This window comes from Eschrichtius robustus, chromosome 3 (genome assembly GCF_028021215.1).
Source record: "Eschrichtius robustus isolate mEscRob2 chromosome 3, mEscRob2.pri, whole genome shotgun sequence".
Lineage (NCBI taxonomy): Eukaryota > Metazoa > Chordata > Mammalia > Artiodactyla > Eschrichtiidae > Eschrichtius > Eschrichtius robustus.
This window is the reverse complement of record NC_090826.1, coordinates 65,225,856-65,243,923: the sequence shown is the minus strand read 5'-3', so window position 1 is coordinate 65,243,923 and position 18,068 is coordinate 65,225,856. Positions and strand designations below refer to the sequence as shown.

General features: G+C 37.2%; 1 protein-coding gene across 2 annotated transcripts; it reads right to left on the bottom strand.

Annotated features, from left to right (window-relative positions):
* Window positions 1–628: 628 nt before the first annotated feature.
* Window positions 629–18,066, bottom strand: TYW3 (tRNA-yW synthesizing protein 3 homolog). Of its 2 annotated transcripts, XM_068540115.1 has the most exons (6): window positions 17,801–18,065; window positions 15,176–15,256; window positions 13,983–14,081; window positions 13,694–13,765; window positions 11,296–11,429; window positions 629–1,101 (listed from the first exon to the last, which is right to left on the bottom strand). In XM_068540115.1, exons 1-6 carry the CDS (start codon window positions 17,972–17,974, stop codon window positions 873–875), a joined length of 789 nt encoding a protein of 262 aa, XP_068396216.1. In that variant the 5' UTR covers window positions 17,975–18,065; the 3' UTR covers window positions 629–872. The 2 variants fall into 2 exon arrangements, with proteins under 2 accessions (XP_068396216.1, XP_068396218.1); XM_068540117.1 differs by lacking the exon at window positions 13,694–13,765 and having other exon boundaries at window positions 17,801–18,066.
* Window positions 18,067–18,068: the final 2 nt, after the last annotated feature.

Sequence of the window (18,068 nt, the reverse complement as noted above, 5' to 3'; positions counted from 1 at the left end):
TCAATTTATAATGAAAATAAATAGCAAAGTAAATAGTAACATATATGCAAAATGGTCTTATTAAGCGCTTTCACATTTTTATTTAACTTGATCCTGTCAACACTCCTCTGGTGTAAATATGGGAGGGATCAGAATTACTATTATGCGGAAGAGGAAATGGAAGCCCTTGGAAATTAAGTGATTCGCTTAAGGACCACCGACTTCTCTGTAGCAGTCAGAACTCAAACCCGAGGCTTCTGATTCTTTGCAATTTTTCATGGCACATTTATTCTATTGAGATTCCTGTGTCATAAGTTATCATTTCTGACCAGGCGTAGTGAAAAACTAAGCCCACCTGCTTCATGGAGGATGTGCCAGTGGCAAGCTCTGGTTTGTGAGAAATAATGGGGAAAGAGGGTTCAAGTATAATATTTTGTCCTGAACAAAAAGGATATCAGGAGTCCTTGGACTCCATGGCAACAAGCAGCAAAGTGACCCCCTTGAAGGCTGGAGATTTCAAAGTTAAAAATACGTAAAATGTTGTTATGATTTTTACTCTAATATTCCTAATGTTAAGGCTCTCTTGAAAGGGTATTATAGTTCTCCTGTTTTACAGAAGTAGAAACTGAAACTGAAGGAGAGAGAAGCATTAAAAATCATAATTTTATTTTTGCAATGACTGTGTGACTAAAAAAGATTGTATTTAAGAGCAAATATTGATATTATACACAGCTATTTTTAAAAGCTAAGGGTTTCCCTAAAATATAGAGAAAAATTAAATCTTGTTTTTCTGAAAGGCTGATACACTCAACAAACTAAAATACTCCTATAAAGAGCAGCTTTATAATATCTATTAGAAACATTATTCTACCAAGACACTTCAGAACCAAATCTCAGTAATCTTCAGGGAAGATAGTAACACTGATTCCTGGATCATCATGATCATCATTTTCAAGTTCTTTATTATTTTCTTCAGTAATATATTTGCCACATGCTTTTTCTGGGTTTCTTTTTTTCTTGTGAGTATATGATGAGTTATTTTTTTCTCTGATTTTCTCTTTGGGAAATGAGGTCATAGAAATAGTTTCTTTTTCCAAAGCATGTTGTAGGCAGTTGTAAAACCTGTAAAGAAATAAAGTATTACTGTTATATCTGTGTGTTCTGAAACAAAATGAAATACACCTAGAATTTATAAATTACATAAACCAATGTCTCATATTAACCTCAAGATATAGAATAAATCACAGAAATAACGTGCTTCTTGCTTTTATGATTTTTTACTTAGGAAAAGAAATGTTTCAGTTCTTTAAGAACAGTCCTGAAAACTGGATTGGAATCACCTCTTGATAACCTCTATCCTACCTTAATTTCTATTCCAGATACAGGAATCAAACAAAGATTTAAAAAAAGAAAAAAATATATTTCTTTAAAAAGAATCATAAATGTAATAGAGGCTCATTTTAGAGAATTTGCAAAATATGTGAAGTTACAAATACAGATCACCTTTACATAACTACCTAAAAATAATGACTCTCATATTTTTATTCTTTCCAGTTTATTAGTGTATTCTGAATTAATACATCTGTACGTGTATACATATACCTACTGTCTTTTATACAACTGTGATATTACATATAAAGTTTTACATTGATTTTTCAAATTTAATATTTATTGAAAACACTTTCCATGTCACTAAATGAACTACAAAATAATACTTCTTAATGGTAGTATAACATTATGCCACTTAGACTAGCCTTAATTTACTTTCAAATTTTCCCAATACAAACAACAATGTGATAAACATTTTGGAAATAATGTGATCTGAGTGTCTAGCTATTTAGGATAGATACCTAGAAATGTAACTACATGGTTAAAGGTTATAAATATTTAAGGCTCTTGATAAGTACTACCTGTTTTCCAGAATGGGTATTCAAAAAATACGCTTCTAAGGGCAGAACTTGAGAGGCCACTTCACTCATACAGTGAATATTACATCAAAAAACACGCTTTACTTATAGGTGATTACGGTCTCTCATTATTTGTATTTTCATTTCTTTGTTTGAAAGTGAAATTGAACATTTTTTATTAGCTATTTTAATTTTTTAATGTAAATTATTCTTTTCCTTTACTCATTTTCCTGCTGGAGTTTTTGTGTTAGTTTTCAGCATACGTTGGAAAGCAGCAGGATGGCTTGGTATGCTGTGTGTGCTTCACACGAGTGGTCCCCTGGGAAAGCTGAGGTTGGCTAATTCCAACCTCACTGAGTCTCGATTTCCTCATTTATAAAACTAGCTATTATCCTGTACCTATCAGGGCTGTCGGAGGGATATATATGTAAGTACCTAGCACAATGCCTGGCACCGAGTAAGTTCTCAAAAACGACTATTTTTATGGAATATAAACTCCATGAGACCAAGGACTCCATCTATCTTGTCTTCTGTTATATTCTTAGCATGGAGTAAAGTACAGCCACACTTGGGTAAAAATATGCCAAATAAGTGAATAAATAACTACTGAACAAAAAAGGTAAATATGGATGTATTATCTTAGGTCCCAAATAAAATGATCTGAAAGTTGAGAACTCCTTTGCCACTGCAGGGATCTCATCATGCTTTAATATCCTATTATAATGGGAAGCTATGACAGGAAATTTCTGACATCTACAGAAGAGACTGCTATTTGGACCAATTTTCTTCTTTCTTTAATTCAATGAACAGGCTAAGTTCTGCTTGCAAAAGCTCTAAGACTGCCCTAAAAAACCCAAGATAATCACCTCTTCCCAAATACTCCACACAATGCTAATATATACCTAACATGATTACTAATATCCTATCCATATTTCAAGAACTTATATACTCATTACTGTACACCTTGATATCCAGCACTATGCCTGGCAGATAATAAGGGCTAATTGATATTTCTAAAATGAATAAATCAGTCTCAAAGAGGGAGGTACAGTAAAAGGGAAAACAGTATTTTAAGAGTTATAGCAAAAGGCTTTGAAAAATATTAACTGATGTTTAATTTTTTAGACCCCATAACATGGTAACAACCTTTTCATTTAATGCATTCCTTATATCCTTACTTAACTGAAACCTGGTTTCCCACAAGGACATCACTGCCCTGCATTCCTCTTAAGTGGAGACTGCTTATTCTTTCCATATCCTGCCTCAGAGTTGAGCGATAAGGTCAGAATTCACCTGCCTCACCAACAGTTTGCCAGACTAAACTCCTTCATGTGCCCCTCTGGTTATCTAACAATATTCTGTTCAGTCCTTTACATTCATGGAAACTTCTACACTTGGCTTGATCTTTGTCTCCAGGTCTTGCCATCATCCTGGGTGACTTCAATGACTAGTTTTCTTCTCATCTTCCACAATGCCTATTTAGAATGGTTTTAAAAAATGACCCAGTAGCATAACTCATTTTATCTAAAACAAATCCAAGCATGCTACAAAAGGGTATGAATCACCCTTATCTGATAATAAGAGGTTATTCATGATGTGCAACTTTATATTCTATCATTCTCTACCCAACCCTGCTCTTTAAACTTAGGTAACCAAGTCTTTTCTCTGGATTCTACTGCATTCCTAGAAAATTAAAGATAAGACTAAATTCCTCTTTTATGATCACAGAAAATTAACAGCTGTGTAAAATACCTTGTCAATTACATTAAAAAGGTAATTAAAAAGGAACAGGTGCCTTACTTTAATCTGCCATCAAACAACCTAAGAATTCAAAGCTATATCCTTGGGGTACCAAAAAAACAACTGGTAAAATGGAACAAAGACCTTTCCATGTTGAAAGCCAAGAATAAAACTTCAACTACTTTTTTGTTTTCCTTGGTTAAGGGAACTTTTAAAATGTCCTTTGGTAAACTGTCTTACTAAGTCAGAGATTTGTTTTCCAATTACACGTTCTCTTCTCATGATATGACCCTTTACACAGCATTCTAAAGCCCAATTCTCAAAGTGTAATTTTCTCATCTCTCAAAGGCAACAAAAAGAGCTTGGAGTATAAAACGAAATGTATGCTCAGGTAACTGTTTTGTTCCCCCCTCAAAAGAAAATCAAATTGTCTTCAGTTTTTCTACCTCCACAGTCAATATTATCATGACATAGGGCAACCTGTATATAGTTCTCTTCATGAGAGAACTTTTCAGACCAGTGCTGGGAAAATGAATTCTTGTTTCTTGGATCAGTTAGAGGACCATGTGCAATAAAAAGCTGGTATTTTGTTGACTTCCGAAATAGGAACATAAAATTAATGAAATCTAGGCACAATTTCGTACCCTTTTAAGGCTTGCATTATTCACAAAAAACAAAAGAAGGCTATTCTCATATATCATGTATTTGGATTTTTAACTGATTTTAAGCTCTAGCATTTTTTATTAAAAAACATGTATGTGACAGGGCCTGTGCCAGTGCTAGAAACAGGTAAGAAATGTGGTCTGTGCCCTCAGGGAGCTCAGGGTTTAAGGGGGGCTGCAGAGCCGTAAAGATACATTCAACGTGCCATGAAAAAGCTAAGATAAAGTAGGAGCACACTGGGGGCACTGGGGGCACTTTGCTCTAAGTAAGATCATGAAATGTTCCTTGGAAAAAAACCCAATGCCTGGGCTGAATCGCAAGGATGAGTGGAAGCTGGCTAGGTAAAGGGAGAGGAATTATGAGAGGAAAAATTGAAGGGAGGGGACATCCAAGGAGGAACTATCAGAAAATATGTGTTTTCACTATTTACTTCTCTGATCTTCATTATCTACTTCTCTGATCTTAAATATACAGGGAAATGTGTGAGTTATTTATTTACCAGCTTTAGTTCCATTTTAAAAAATAAGACTTGACTCCTTCTCTTCTCCCCCCGTTTCTATCTGCTGCCACATTCGGGTTATGTTCTGCAGTATCTCTCCCATTCATTTTGTTACTCGGGGTCCCGTTACTTCTTGCCTGGACTGTGTAGCAAGAGCCTACTCCTGCTTGCCCCATGAGTAAGCCATCTTACATCTTCCAGAATAATCACCCTAAGGCTTTGAAGCCATAAAAGTAGTACTACTGCTAGAAAAAGTCTGTCAGCTAAATTGAGCAAATATTTATTGACCACTATTCTCCTGTCAGACACTCAGAAAATAATAAGAAACTGTCTTTTGCCTTTGGTGAACTCAATATAATGTGTTAACTTTTAAGTTCCTTTATTGTTTAGGATAAACTCAATAAACATTTATCGGGTTTCTACTGTGAGCCAGACACTCTATAAGGTTTTAGGATGAGAGATATTTGAAGTGTGTGTATGTATGGGTATGTGTTTGGTTGGTGGGAGGGGAAAGTCAGTCCTATACACAATGTGACCAAGTTGTACTGGGGAAAAAAAGACATATGTGCAATTAAATAACTGTAATTTAATATGGTTCACATTTCTGTTTTCACTTAGGCGTAAACTGTAATAATGCCGGTAAATGATAATAAGAATTTGAACCAAGGAAATGGGTAAATGAGGTTGAGATTAAGATAAGAAAGATATTAAGGAAAGGCTGATGGGATATTTTGGTTAGATATATTCAATAGGTTATTAGACATATGGGCCCAGGACTCAGGAGAGATTTGGAAGATCTACCAGTATCTGGGGAAGTTGCTGAAGCAATGGGCCAGGTAAGGAATCCTGGAGAACGATAGCATTTAAACAAGAGAAATCCAGAAGGAAGCTAAGAAAAAGCACCACAAACAGGAAGGAAAGCAGCAGTGATGTAACAGAAATTCTTACCGACAGGTATATGAAATAATGCTCAATGTCACTAATTATCAGGGAAATGAAAATCAAAACCACAATGAGATATCACCTCACACCTGTCAGAACGCCAATTATCAAAAAAACAAAAGACAACAAGTGTTGGCAAGGATGTTGAGAAAAGGAAACCCTTGTATACTGTTGGTGGGAATGTAAAATGGTGCAGTTCCTGTGGAAAAGAGTATGGAGGTTCTTCAAAAAATTAAACATAAAATTACCATATCATCTAGCAATTCCATTTCTGGGTAAATATCCAAAATAACTGAAAGCAGACACTCAAACAGATATTTGTATACCCATGTTCACAGCATCATTATTCACAATAGCTAAAAGGTAGAAAAAACTCAAACATCCATTGATGAATGAATGGATAAACAATATATGTTAAATACAATGGAATATTATTCAGCCTTAAAAAGAAGTAAACTTCTGCAAAGGAGGCAAGACTATACAATGGAGAAAAGACAGTCTCTTCAATAAATGGTGCTGGGAAAACTGTACAGCTACATGTGAAAGAATGAAATTAGAACATTCTCTAACACCATACACAAAAATAAACTCAAAATGGATGAAAGACCTAAATGTAAGACCAGACACTATAAAACTCTTAGAGGAAAACACAAGCAGAACACTGACATAAATCGCAGCAATATCTTTCGATCTGTCTCCTAGAGTAATGGCAATAAAAACAAAAGTAAACAAATGGGACCTAACTAAACTCAAAAGCTTTTGCACAGCAAAGGAAACCAGAAACAAAACGAAAAGACAATCCTCCGAATGGGAGAAAATATTTGCAAACAATGCGACCGACAAGGGATTAATCTCCAAAATTTACAAACAGCTCACATGGCTCAATATCAATAAAACAAACAACCCAATCAAAAAATGGGCAGAAGACCGAAACAGACATTTCTCTAAAGAAGACATACAGATGGCCAAGAGGCACATGAAAAGATGCTCAACATTGCTAATTACTAGAGAAATGCAAATCAAAACTACAATGAGATACCACTTTACACCAGTGAGAATGGCCATCATCAAAAAGTCTACAAACAATAAATGCTGGAGAGGGTGTGTAGAAAGGGAACCCTCCTACACTATTTGTGGGAATGTAAATTGGTGCAGCCACTGTGGAAAACAGTATGGAGGTTCCTTTAAAAACTAAAAATAGAGCTACCATATGATCCAGCAATCCCACTCCTGGGCATCTATCTGGAGAAAACCATGGTTGGAAAGGATATATGCACCCCAATGTTCATTGCAGCACTGTTTACAATAGCCAAGACGTGGAAGCAACCTAAACGTCCATCGCAAATGAATGGATAAAGAAGATGTGGTACATATATACAATGGAATATTACTCAGCCATTAAAAAGAATGAAATAATGCCATCTGTAGCAACATGGATGGACCTGGAGATTATTATACTAAGTGAAGTAAGTCAGCCAGAGAAAGACAAATATCAGATGATATCACTTATGTGTGGAATCTAAAAAATATGATACAAGTGAACTTATTTACAAAACAGAAACAGATTCACAGACTTAGAAAACAAACTTATGGTTACCAAAGGGGAAAGGTGGGGGGAGGGATAAATTGGGAGTCTGGGATTGACATATACACACTACTATATTTAAAACAGATAACAACAAGGACCTACTGTATAGCACAGGGAACTCTGCTCAATATTCTGTAATAACCTAAATGGGAAAAGAATTTGAAAAAGAATAGATATATGTATATGCATAACTGAATCACTTTGCTGTACACCTAAAACTAACACAACATTGTAAATCAACTATAGTCCAATATAAAATAAAAATTAAAAAAAAGAAAAAAGAAAGCCTGCAAAAAGAAAAAAAAAAAAAAAGTAAACTTCTGATCACACTACACATGGATAAACCTTGACAACATTATGCTAAGTGAACTAAGCCAAACACAAAAGGACAAATATTATATGATTCCACTTGTATGAGGTACCTGGAATAGTCAAAATCATAGAGACAGAAAACAGAAGAGTGGTTACCAGGGGCTGGGAGTTTGGGGAGTGGAGAATTATTGTTTAATGGGGATGGAGTTTCAGTTTGGGATAATGAAGAGGGTCTGGACATAAATAGCAGTGATAGTGGTGGTTGCATAGCAATGTGAATGTACCTAATGCCAATGAACTGTATAATGGTTAAAATTATAAATTTTAGTTATGTATATTTTACCACAAAAAAACCAACCATTGGAAATATTCATTTACTTTTCAGTCTAATTTGCTTTATTTTTATCAATATTATATGCCAATATATTTGGCCCTTCTACTCTATATTTAAAAAAAAATTTTTTTTAAGGTGCCATGCTTTTTTAAATTGGAGTATAGTTGACTTACAATGTAGTGTTAGTTTCAGGTGTACAGCGAAGTGAATTAGTTATACATACACATATATCCACTTTTTTTAGACTCTTCTCCCATATAGGTCATTACATAGTATTGAGTAGGGTTCCCTGTGCTATACAGTAGGTCCTTATTAGTTACCTATTTTATAGATAGTAGTGTGTATATGTCAATCCGTACCTCCCAATTTATCCCTCCCACCACCCCCTTCCACCCTGGTAACCGTAAGATTGTTTTCTACATCTGTAACTCTATTTCTGTTTATTCTACATTTTATTTAACATTTATTGTCTTATTATACAGTTGGTGAGAAGAACATGGCTAATTCCATCCAACCCAAGTCAGTCCTGATCTCTTATTAATAGCTACAAAGATAGCCCTCCGCTTGTAATGGGTAAATAGATCTCCAAACTTCATATTTTTTACCTGGAAATCATTATGTATGAAATTATCTTACTCTTCCCACTAAGAAGTGGGCTTAGGAATTGTTTTTTACAGAAGAGGCTTTTTTTCTATTAAAATTATTTTACCTTTTGATTTTCATATCTCAAGAATATTTCTTATTGCTGGAATGTTAACGCATTAGGATTTTAACTTTTAAAAATTCTCTTATTATAGTTGTTTGAATTATGAAACTTTGGTCCAATTTTAGTACTCAACGTCTGATTGCAGAACTCATCACCTCCAGTGTTTATTTTTTCTCTTTTCCACAGCAGAAGAGTAACTCTTTCTCTGCATTTGGTTGAATATACAGCTGTTCCCAAAGGAGCTCCCTAATTTGTTCACCCTTTCTGAATTCACATGTAATCTTCTAATCAGTATCTTAAGAAACTTTTTACCCTTCTTTAATTTTTCACTGATTTTACATGATGAGCATGACTCTCCTGATAGCAGCATGCACGCCATAATCTCAAAACATATTTTTGAGTCAATGGATTTAAAGCATAATTTGATTTTATAGTTGGTGAATGTGACTCAATTAACTTCACCAGGTGTATAGTTAGTTGATCTTGGGCTATATTTATAATCTTATTGAAATTCAAGGAAGGAAACAGAGAAACTGATTTGCTACCTCGTACATTTTCGCCAACAGTCTCACTAGAATACTATCTAACAACCGTAGACAACTTTTGGAATGGTACCAGTAAGTACCTACATACAGTTCAAACTCTGTAGTCTGGTGGAGGGGCTGGGTACCTTCAGTTGCTTACTTGAAATCATCACTTTATTTAGAATGTTTGCTCAAAGAACCTTGTGGCCAGGTAACCTCTCAGCTTTTTTCAGCCAGGCTTCCGCTAAAAAATTCAGCCCTAATGCCTGCAGACATCCATTGTATGTCATGAATTACTTCTCTCCAATGTATCTAGACTAGTACAAGTTATATACCACTGTTGGGAGAACTGAGAAATAGTCACTCGAATAATTTTGTTAATTCTGTGGTTCAAATAAGGAGCCCTGGTTAAGAAAGCCTGGATGGTGGTACTGATGTGATTATAGGTTTATTCTCTGTATGAGTCGGTGAAGAAGGAAAAAGGCTATCCTATCCTAAGAATCCATGACGTGACACGGACAGGGCCTGTCGTTATACATATGCTGTCCAGTGTATACTAAAATTGTTCTTTAAGATAAGTAGGTACAAGAAAAATGAAGCCAGGAGAGTTGAGTAAGTTGTGGGGGAAGCAGGATTTGAACTCAGTTCTGCCTCTGGAGCCCATTTCTACCCCTTTCCACCATGCCACGCTGCTGCCATTGGCACTTCTGGCCTTAGCTGCTGCATAAAAAGTTCTAGGTATTAAAGAAATTTAAGCAGGCAAATTAAGCAATAGGATTCCTTTTCATTTCAGACAGGATTCTGATGGTGATACGGAGAATGGCTTAGCAGAGAGACATACTGGAAGCATTCTACTATAAGACCAGCTAATAAGGTTACTGCAATGGTCCTGAATAAAGAACACGGCAGGAAGGGTGGGGAGAGAAGAATGACTCAGGAGTTATTTAGGCAGTGATTGGCTAGTTGTGAGGTGACCAAAGGGGTGGGGAAAAAAGCAAAAAGAAAATTATAAATGATAACAAGATGACCATCAGTCCTTAAATAACTCAGAAATTTACATCTTACTGATGGTAGGTCAGTGGCATTTATCTTCATATATAAAAGGCAGCATAATAGTCACTTCTTTACACCAAAGATTCTATTCTTGGGAAAAAGTTGAAAAAGAAAGTCATGTAGGGCTTCCCTGGTGGCGCAGTGGTTGAGAATCTGCCTGCCAATGCAGGGGACACGGGTTCGAGCCCTGGTCTGGGAGGATCCCACATGCCGCGGAGCAACTAGGCCCGTGAGCCACAATTGCTGAGCCTGCGCGTCTGGAGCCTGTGCTCTGCAACAAGAGAGGCCGCGATAGTGAGAGGCCCGCACACCGCGATGAAGGGTGGCCTCCGCTTGCCACAATTAGAGAAAGCCCTCGCACAGAAACGAAGACCCAACACAGCCATAAATAAATAAATAAATAAATAAATAAATAAATAAATAAATAAAATTACAAAAACAAAAAGGAATGCTATCTTTAAAAAAAAAAAAAAAAGCATTTAAAAAAAAAAAAAGAAAGTCATGTAAAATTAATCTACCAGGAGGTGAAGTTTAAGAACAAGAGAGATATAAAGATGTGAACTGATAGCCATAATCCTTCTGACTGGTACAATTATGCCAATTCAAATCTAATGCATGACAGGAGCCGGGTTCTGAACTAGCCAGAGGTATAAAGTATTTATTAGACTAAAATTAACCAGGCTGTTCTCCTCAAAAGGAGATTCTAGGTAGTCTTCAGTAGGTCACATCCAGGAGGCAGAGTGTACCTCCTCCCTGGCTGCCTTCAGCTGGATCAGTTATGGTCCCTGGGGCTGCTGGGCTCTTACCTGAGTGACTGTTTCTCCTTTATGCCTGTTGCTGGCAGTCACGTGTCCCACTATCCTCCATGGAGCTTCCTCCCCTTTATGCTCCATTTAGTACCCATTGCAGTCTGGCCTACTCTCATCAATTACTTTCATCACCTTAACTATTCGTGATAAGGCTACAAATATAAAAGCAGTTGGGAGTATAAACTGAAGATGGTGTACATTAATATTTTCAAAGAAGACCTAGGCATGTAAGACTGTACCTTTCAATTCTCTTCTTGTTTTCCTCCATTTTTTGATTTGCTATCTTTATCAGGAAGTTGATATATTCCTCTGTCACCATCAGTTTTCCTTTATGGGTTAATGGAACTTCTAAGCCATGTGTGCTCCGGACAGCCTGCAAGGAGCAATTTAGATATGATGACTTATGTACTAGAGAAACTGAAGATAACTAAAGAAAAGTCCCAGTCAGGGCTGTGCTTATATATAGTTTAGCTCCATTACAACATTTAAGTTTGTGCTTTGACATAATTTAGTTAAATACAGTTGAATCAAAGGAGATTCAAATAGATTTTCCCATCGTATAAAATCATTTGTAAAGCAAGTCATTCTATACATTGTCTTTCAGAGAAGCACATATTATCAAAGAATCCAATGAACTTAACAGTATCACTCTCACTAAAGCTAAGAAAGCTTTAATACACTATTTAAAGAAAAGAAATAAATGAAACCTCAACAGAAGCTTCAAGGGAAAATCAGAATGGACTGGATGCTAAGGGGCCTCTTAGCACTGCTTGAGCAGGGTTGTTACAAGATAAACCATATGCCTTTTCTCTCTCACAAAGTGGCTGCTTTCTCAATGCTTTAGGGTTGCCAATGTTACTAACCCTGCTGATGAAACAGTCAACATATTCCAAGTAAATCCAAACACTGGATATAGGTTAAGAAACAACAAAAACTATTATGAGGCATAAAAATTCATTCAACAAGCCTTTACTAGGCATCTGCAATGTTCTAGGCCCCATGTAAGGTATGAAGGTACAGGATGAATATAACATGGTCCCTGCCCTTAAAAGAGCTAACACTTCTGAACAGGAAACAAACAAGTGAACAGAGAATCACAATACATCATGGTGCTATGACAGAAGAAACACATACGTGTACATGTGCATGCATGCACGTACATGTGCACACAAAATGCTAAGGAAATGTAGAAGAGGAGCAACTAACTGAGACAGGTTGTGGTTTTATGGGAAAGGTGGCATCTGAATTGGAATTTTAAAGGGTAAGTGTAATTTCACCAGATGTAAAAATGGGAGAAGGGGAGCATTCCAGCCAGAGGATTAACTTTTCTATAGTCATGGGAACATGAAAAGCATAATACATTTGGGAAACAACCAATAGTATTCTATCTGGCTGGGGTGGAAGTATGCTGGCGGAACATGAGCATAAATAAGGTAGATGAAAAACAGTTTATATAAGGCCTGAGAAAACACCAGGAGACCTTGACTTCTTTAAAAGGGGGATTCTGACAGTATTGGCTAGAGGGACTGAAGGAGAAGATGGGTAGGAGGAAGACCAGTCAGGAGACCACTATAAAGATAGAGGTGAGGGACGATGACGGCTCAAGCAGGCACAGTGGCAGAGGGCGTGGAGAGGTGGAGTCAGGAGTGAGAAATCAGAGGCAGATGGGACAGGACTTGTCGCTAATTGAATATGGAAGACAAAGGAGAGAAGGTGAAAGAGTGGCTCTGTTCTTGCCTGGGCCACCACACGCAGTGGGGACTGAGATGGGGATGCAAGTCAGTACCGTGAGCTTTCATTTTCTATTTAGTCATGCTTTACAGATGTCTTCTTTTTAAGCCACCTCTTTTTGGAAAATAGGCTATTTGTTAAAAATAGATAGAAAAAAGGAAAGTCTAGGGAGCTAGAATGGAAGACGATCTGAAGTAGTTCAGAAGCAAACAAGGTACACCATGCCAAACAGTAAACACAAACAGTAGCTACCACGTGTGATCAGAGAGAATAGGGCAAAATCACTAGGGGTTGGCTTGGCCAGGAAAGGACTCAGAGAGGCTGTGGGACTTAGAAGGAACCTTAAAGATCTTCTAGTCCAGGGGTCGGCAAACCTTTTCTGTGAAAGGATAGATAATAAATATTTTCAACTTTGCAGGCCATACAATATCTGTCACAACTACTCAATTCTGCCATCGCAGCACAAAAGCAACCTTAGACAGTAATTAATCAAATGGGTGTACTGGAACTGCCTGCCCGGGGGCTGAATGTGGCCCTAGGGCAGTAGTTCGATAGATACCTGATATAGCTGAGAAAGTTCAGGCCCTGATGGATCCAGGCAGAAGACTTTAGACCCCGGGTCTGTGATTCTTTCCACTACATCATGGTGCTGATTAAATTGGGCCTTGACTATTTAGGATGAGGAGGACGGAGAGAATCAAGTTAAAAGTAAGTGGAGGGGAATACTGTAAAATATGACCTCAAATGTAAATCTAACAACTCTGGACTTTGCCCTGTACAGAAAAGTCAGCCACTGAAGGCTTCTGAGCAAGGGAATGACAAGAAGACTTGAGTAGAAGGTTATTCAATAATCTGGATTACTTCATGATCAAAAAATTGCTTTTTGCCAAACAAAAGGTGTCGTACCAACATAGTCTTTCCTCTCTTTCCCACTGTTATGCCGGAGTTCCTGAAACCAGAATCTATTGCCACTGAATGCTGTAAGAAAATAAATTTGTTAAATTTGGACCATCTGGCTAATCAAATAAACACTTTAGCCCTACAAACTGCAGAAACATTTATAATCCCAAATCTATAATTAAATAAAACACTAGTTGATTAAACTAGCATTGCATTAATTTGGGTGGAAAATTTAAAGTTTAAAATTAAATCTACTCACATACCTATAAATTCAAGTATAATCACAAAATTTTACCAGAATCTGTGCATCCTGCAACTGTCGACACTGCACATGAAGAACAAGTGGTTCAAATTTCAAAATGGCATCGCCATTCGCTTTCTTTAGGGCTACAATCTAAATAAACGGAAAATGTTAGGATCAGACACAAATACATGATCCTGTTCTTTGGTGACCCTTTATCCTACGTAACTTCAATTCTTCCAAAGAACTTTCAGACTCATTCTGCATCCTTCCACAGTAACTTTTCACTCTGTTTTCTTGGTCCTCTTTCTCCAAAACGTATTGATCCGCTTATTCTTTTAAGAGACCTGATTTCTAATTCTCCCATAAACCTTCTGTGTCATTCTTTCCAACCATACCTCAAAAAAGTAAACTACTACTCTATTTAATTCCATAGCAGATTTTTCATTAAGGAATATGGTATATAAAGACTAGAAGGTCTAGAAGGTACTAGAAGGTCTGTCTAAATGTTTTGCTGTTAGATTGAGGTTTGAGGCACATATACTATTAAGTCTCAGCTAGAAGCTATATAAGGCAGTTGTTACTTCTGTCTGCCTAGTCTCCCTGCACCATCCTCCCTCCTTCACATCATTTGATTCCGGTGGGACTGTCAAGTGTGACCCTGTCACTCATCACTCCCACTATCATAATATCAGAGATGCCAAGTGCCTAGGTGTGATCAAGGATAGCATTCCATTCTACTGGCAAAAATAGCTGATCTCAGGGGGGAGAACACCTAACCAGGAAGGATGACTCAGTGTCCTTTGGAAATGAAACATGGATCTTAAAAAGTACATCTTTTTCTGCTGGGGTTGCTGGCAGCTATCTTTCCTGCCACAAAGATTATCTGCCACAGAAGAGGAGAAGGGCAAACATACAGAGAGAACCAGTACCCAAAGGAGATGGAGACTGAGTGAGCTTTAAAGACAACATTTAAGCACCTGAGCCAGTAACGTAAAATGCCTGACTAATGCAAACTTATACGAACTTATCTAAACATTTTAATTTAGGAAACTAAATAATCCAGCACAGATAATAATCTCCCACAACTAAAAAAAAAGCCATTGTAATGAATTCTCTTTAGGCTTTATAATCTACAGTCATTATGATTCTGCACATAAACCACCCTGAATTTTCTATTCTTTTCATATGTATTTAAAGTGACTGTGAATTAAAGTTTATTTCTAAATTTATATATAAAAATTTACCACATCATCTTTCACACAGGGTTTGTGTGTAACCAGTAGCCAGCAACAGTTTTGTTTCTGAACCTCGGAACCATTTATACCCTAAAATGAAAAAATAACATAATTTATCATATAATATTTACAAAATAATAAGTACAATGTATAGCATATCTTAGGCTTTCTTAAATTAATAATCCCACGTGATTTTAAGTATTACTGAGAACAATTCAACAGGCTTTTGGGTAAAGTTAACGTAAATGTTAACAAAAATGAAACCAAATTATTTGAGATAGAAAGAAAGTAATTTGTTTATTAAGGTAAAAGAACTTAATAAATATTTTCTGAAATACGGTCATGATTTTGTCAGGAGCAAAGGGATTATCACAGGGGGTTGTACACGAGTAGCCCCTAAATTGTACTCTAGCTGTTTTATATGATTAGCACAATATTAAAAAAAATTTTTTTTGAATTCCTTTTGTAAGAAAGCACTGTTCCAGTCCCACACAGGACCTACCACTTTTTACTGACACCTGATCTGTTCATACCTACCTATGTCCCTAGTCGCTATAGGCATAAATTTGTGACCTCTGGATTAGACCTCATGTGTGGTCCCAAAGGGCAGAGCTAGGATTGAAAGATCAAAATTTCAAGAGGGCAAATATTTTAACGTAACTTTTTGCTTATTAACTGGAAAAATGTTTATTTGCTAAGTTCTATTAGGTACTTTAGATATAAACAGATCCTACCCTCAAGGACACTGGCAAGAGGATGCAGGAAACACATGCACTTTTAAATGACTATACTTCTACAAGGTAACTTCTTTTTTTTTTCTTAAAGTTATGCATGTTCTCTTTCTTTTTTTTACAATGGAACTTTTATACAGTGGGTACACAGGAGACTTTGCTGTCTGGCTTTGGAAAGGAGAAGAGCTGTGCTTGTCCTAAATAACTGATTTGTTTTCACTGAATGACCTCAATGACTTATGTTTCTGATCTTATGCTGGCTGCTCTAAATCTTACAGCCAAATGTGTGGCCCACCTCTAGCAAATTTACAGAGTCTAGTGGTATATTTTGAGAACTAATGCCATCTCTGCTTTATCTTATCTATACTCCCTTTATGCAGATTTTCTCACTTTTTATTTTTCTTTTTGTGTTGCCTATTTGTAAGTTGATCCAAATTCTTCCAGAAATAAGGCAAAGTGAAAATAAATACAAGCTATAAGATAATACATAAAATGAAAAGAGGTTCAGAAAAAGTCCTAAGGCAGTTCAGAAGAAATAGTCATGGCTTCCAAATGGATGTGTGTGTGTGTATTCAGGTAGAAAAGGGGAGTTTGGGGCGGTACGTCTCAGATATGCAGAAATGGGGGAAGACATTTTAGGAAAAATAAACATGAGCAAAGGCAAAGGCAGATAAATATAAGAGGAAAAAGAGAATAGTTGTTTCAGTAAACAGATTAAGATGAAGAGTAATAGTGGAAAACAGAGCTGAAAGGTATACTAGAGTATTTCAGCATAGATGAGTGACATGCACAGAGCTGTGCTTTAGAAAGGGGAATCTATTAACAGTGTGTAACATGGTTTGGGGTAGAAAGACTGGTAGAGTTCAGTGAACAGGTAGAGTTCAGTGACCTGTTAGGAAACCACTGCAGAAATCCAGGTAAGACAGGGCAGGAGAAATGGAGGAAGAGAGAGAGATCAAGACAAGCAAGAGTGCCAGTGCTCAGGGGGCAATGGAAGCAATATAAGAATGAGCAGGCCCTGCTAACCTGGGAGACCAGCAAATGGTCTGTCAGTGAGGAGCTAAAGAATGAATTTATGAGTGTGCTGTCTTTCATGCTCTGAATTTAGTCCTAATGTTAAAATGAACACACAGCTAACTTTTACAGTGCACTTAATATGCCAGGCACGGGGCTAAAGGTTTCAAATAAATAATCCCATTTCCTCTACATAGAATCCCTGTGAAGTGGATACTCTTTATTATCCTTAGTTCATGGAACAAGAAGGGGCTAAGTTTAGATAACTTCCCTAAAGTCACATAGCCAATAATACCCAAAACTGGTTTAGAATCTAAGCAGTATCACTCCAAAGCCTGAGGGACTGACCACTATCACAGACTACATACTAATGTACTTTCTCAGGTAATGTAAAAATTACCAGAGTTGTAATAACGGAGTGAGCCACTAGGAGGCAGTGAACTTCTTAACCATAGCGATCTTCAATCAAGTGGTTAACAACGATTTGGTAGAGCGGTTAACGAGAAGACAGCCCCCTCGCCAGGCTGTGAAGTCTTTAGATTTCCTTAGTATTAAAAAAATAAAATTCTCTAACCCTTGCAACTCAAGATCATTCCCAGGCCAGTAGTTTCAGCATCACTTGGGGGCTTGTCAGAAATACAGATCAGACCCTCCTCTAGACCTACAGAATCAGAATCTGTATTTTAAAATATCTCCAAGTGATTAACAGACACATTAAAATTTTAGAGGCATTGGTTTAAGTCACCCTCTCAGTTTCCTTGATAAAGAAACCGAGACCACCGGTCAGAAGAACAAACACAGACGGGGTGTTACATTGGGTGAGCACAAGGCTCCTGGTTGTTGCACACTACAGGGCAGGCGCTGGAAGGGCACAAAGGGTCCTGCTCACCTGGTCCAGGAGGATGATGCGGCCAGCGCAGGAACTGGTGGTGAAAAACTGTTCTCGCCCATTTAGGAGCTGCACAAGCTCTACCACATCCTCGTCCACACTGCCTTTCCGGCTGAGGTCCGCTTTGCTCAGACACTGCGCCTTCCATTTTCTGAACTCTGCGCTATGATCCATGCGACGAGGGAGTCAGGGTCTGCGCTTTCACGTTAGCCTCGCCTTTCCATGGGGGCAGCCATATTGAAGCCAGTGGTGGCCGGAAAGGTCCAAA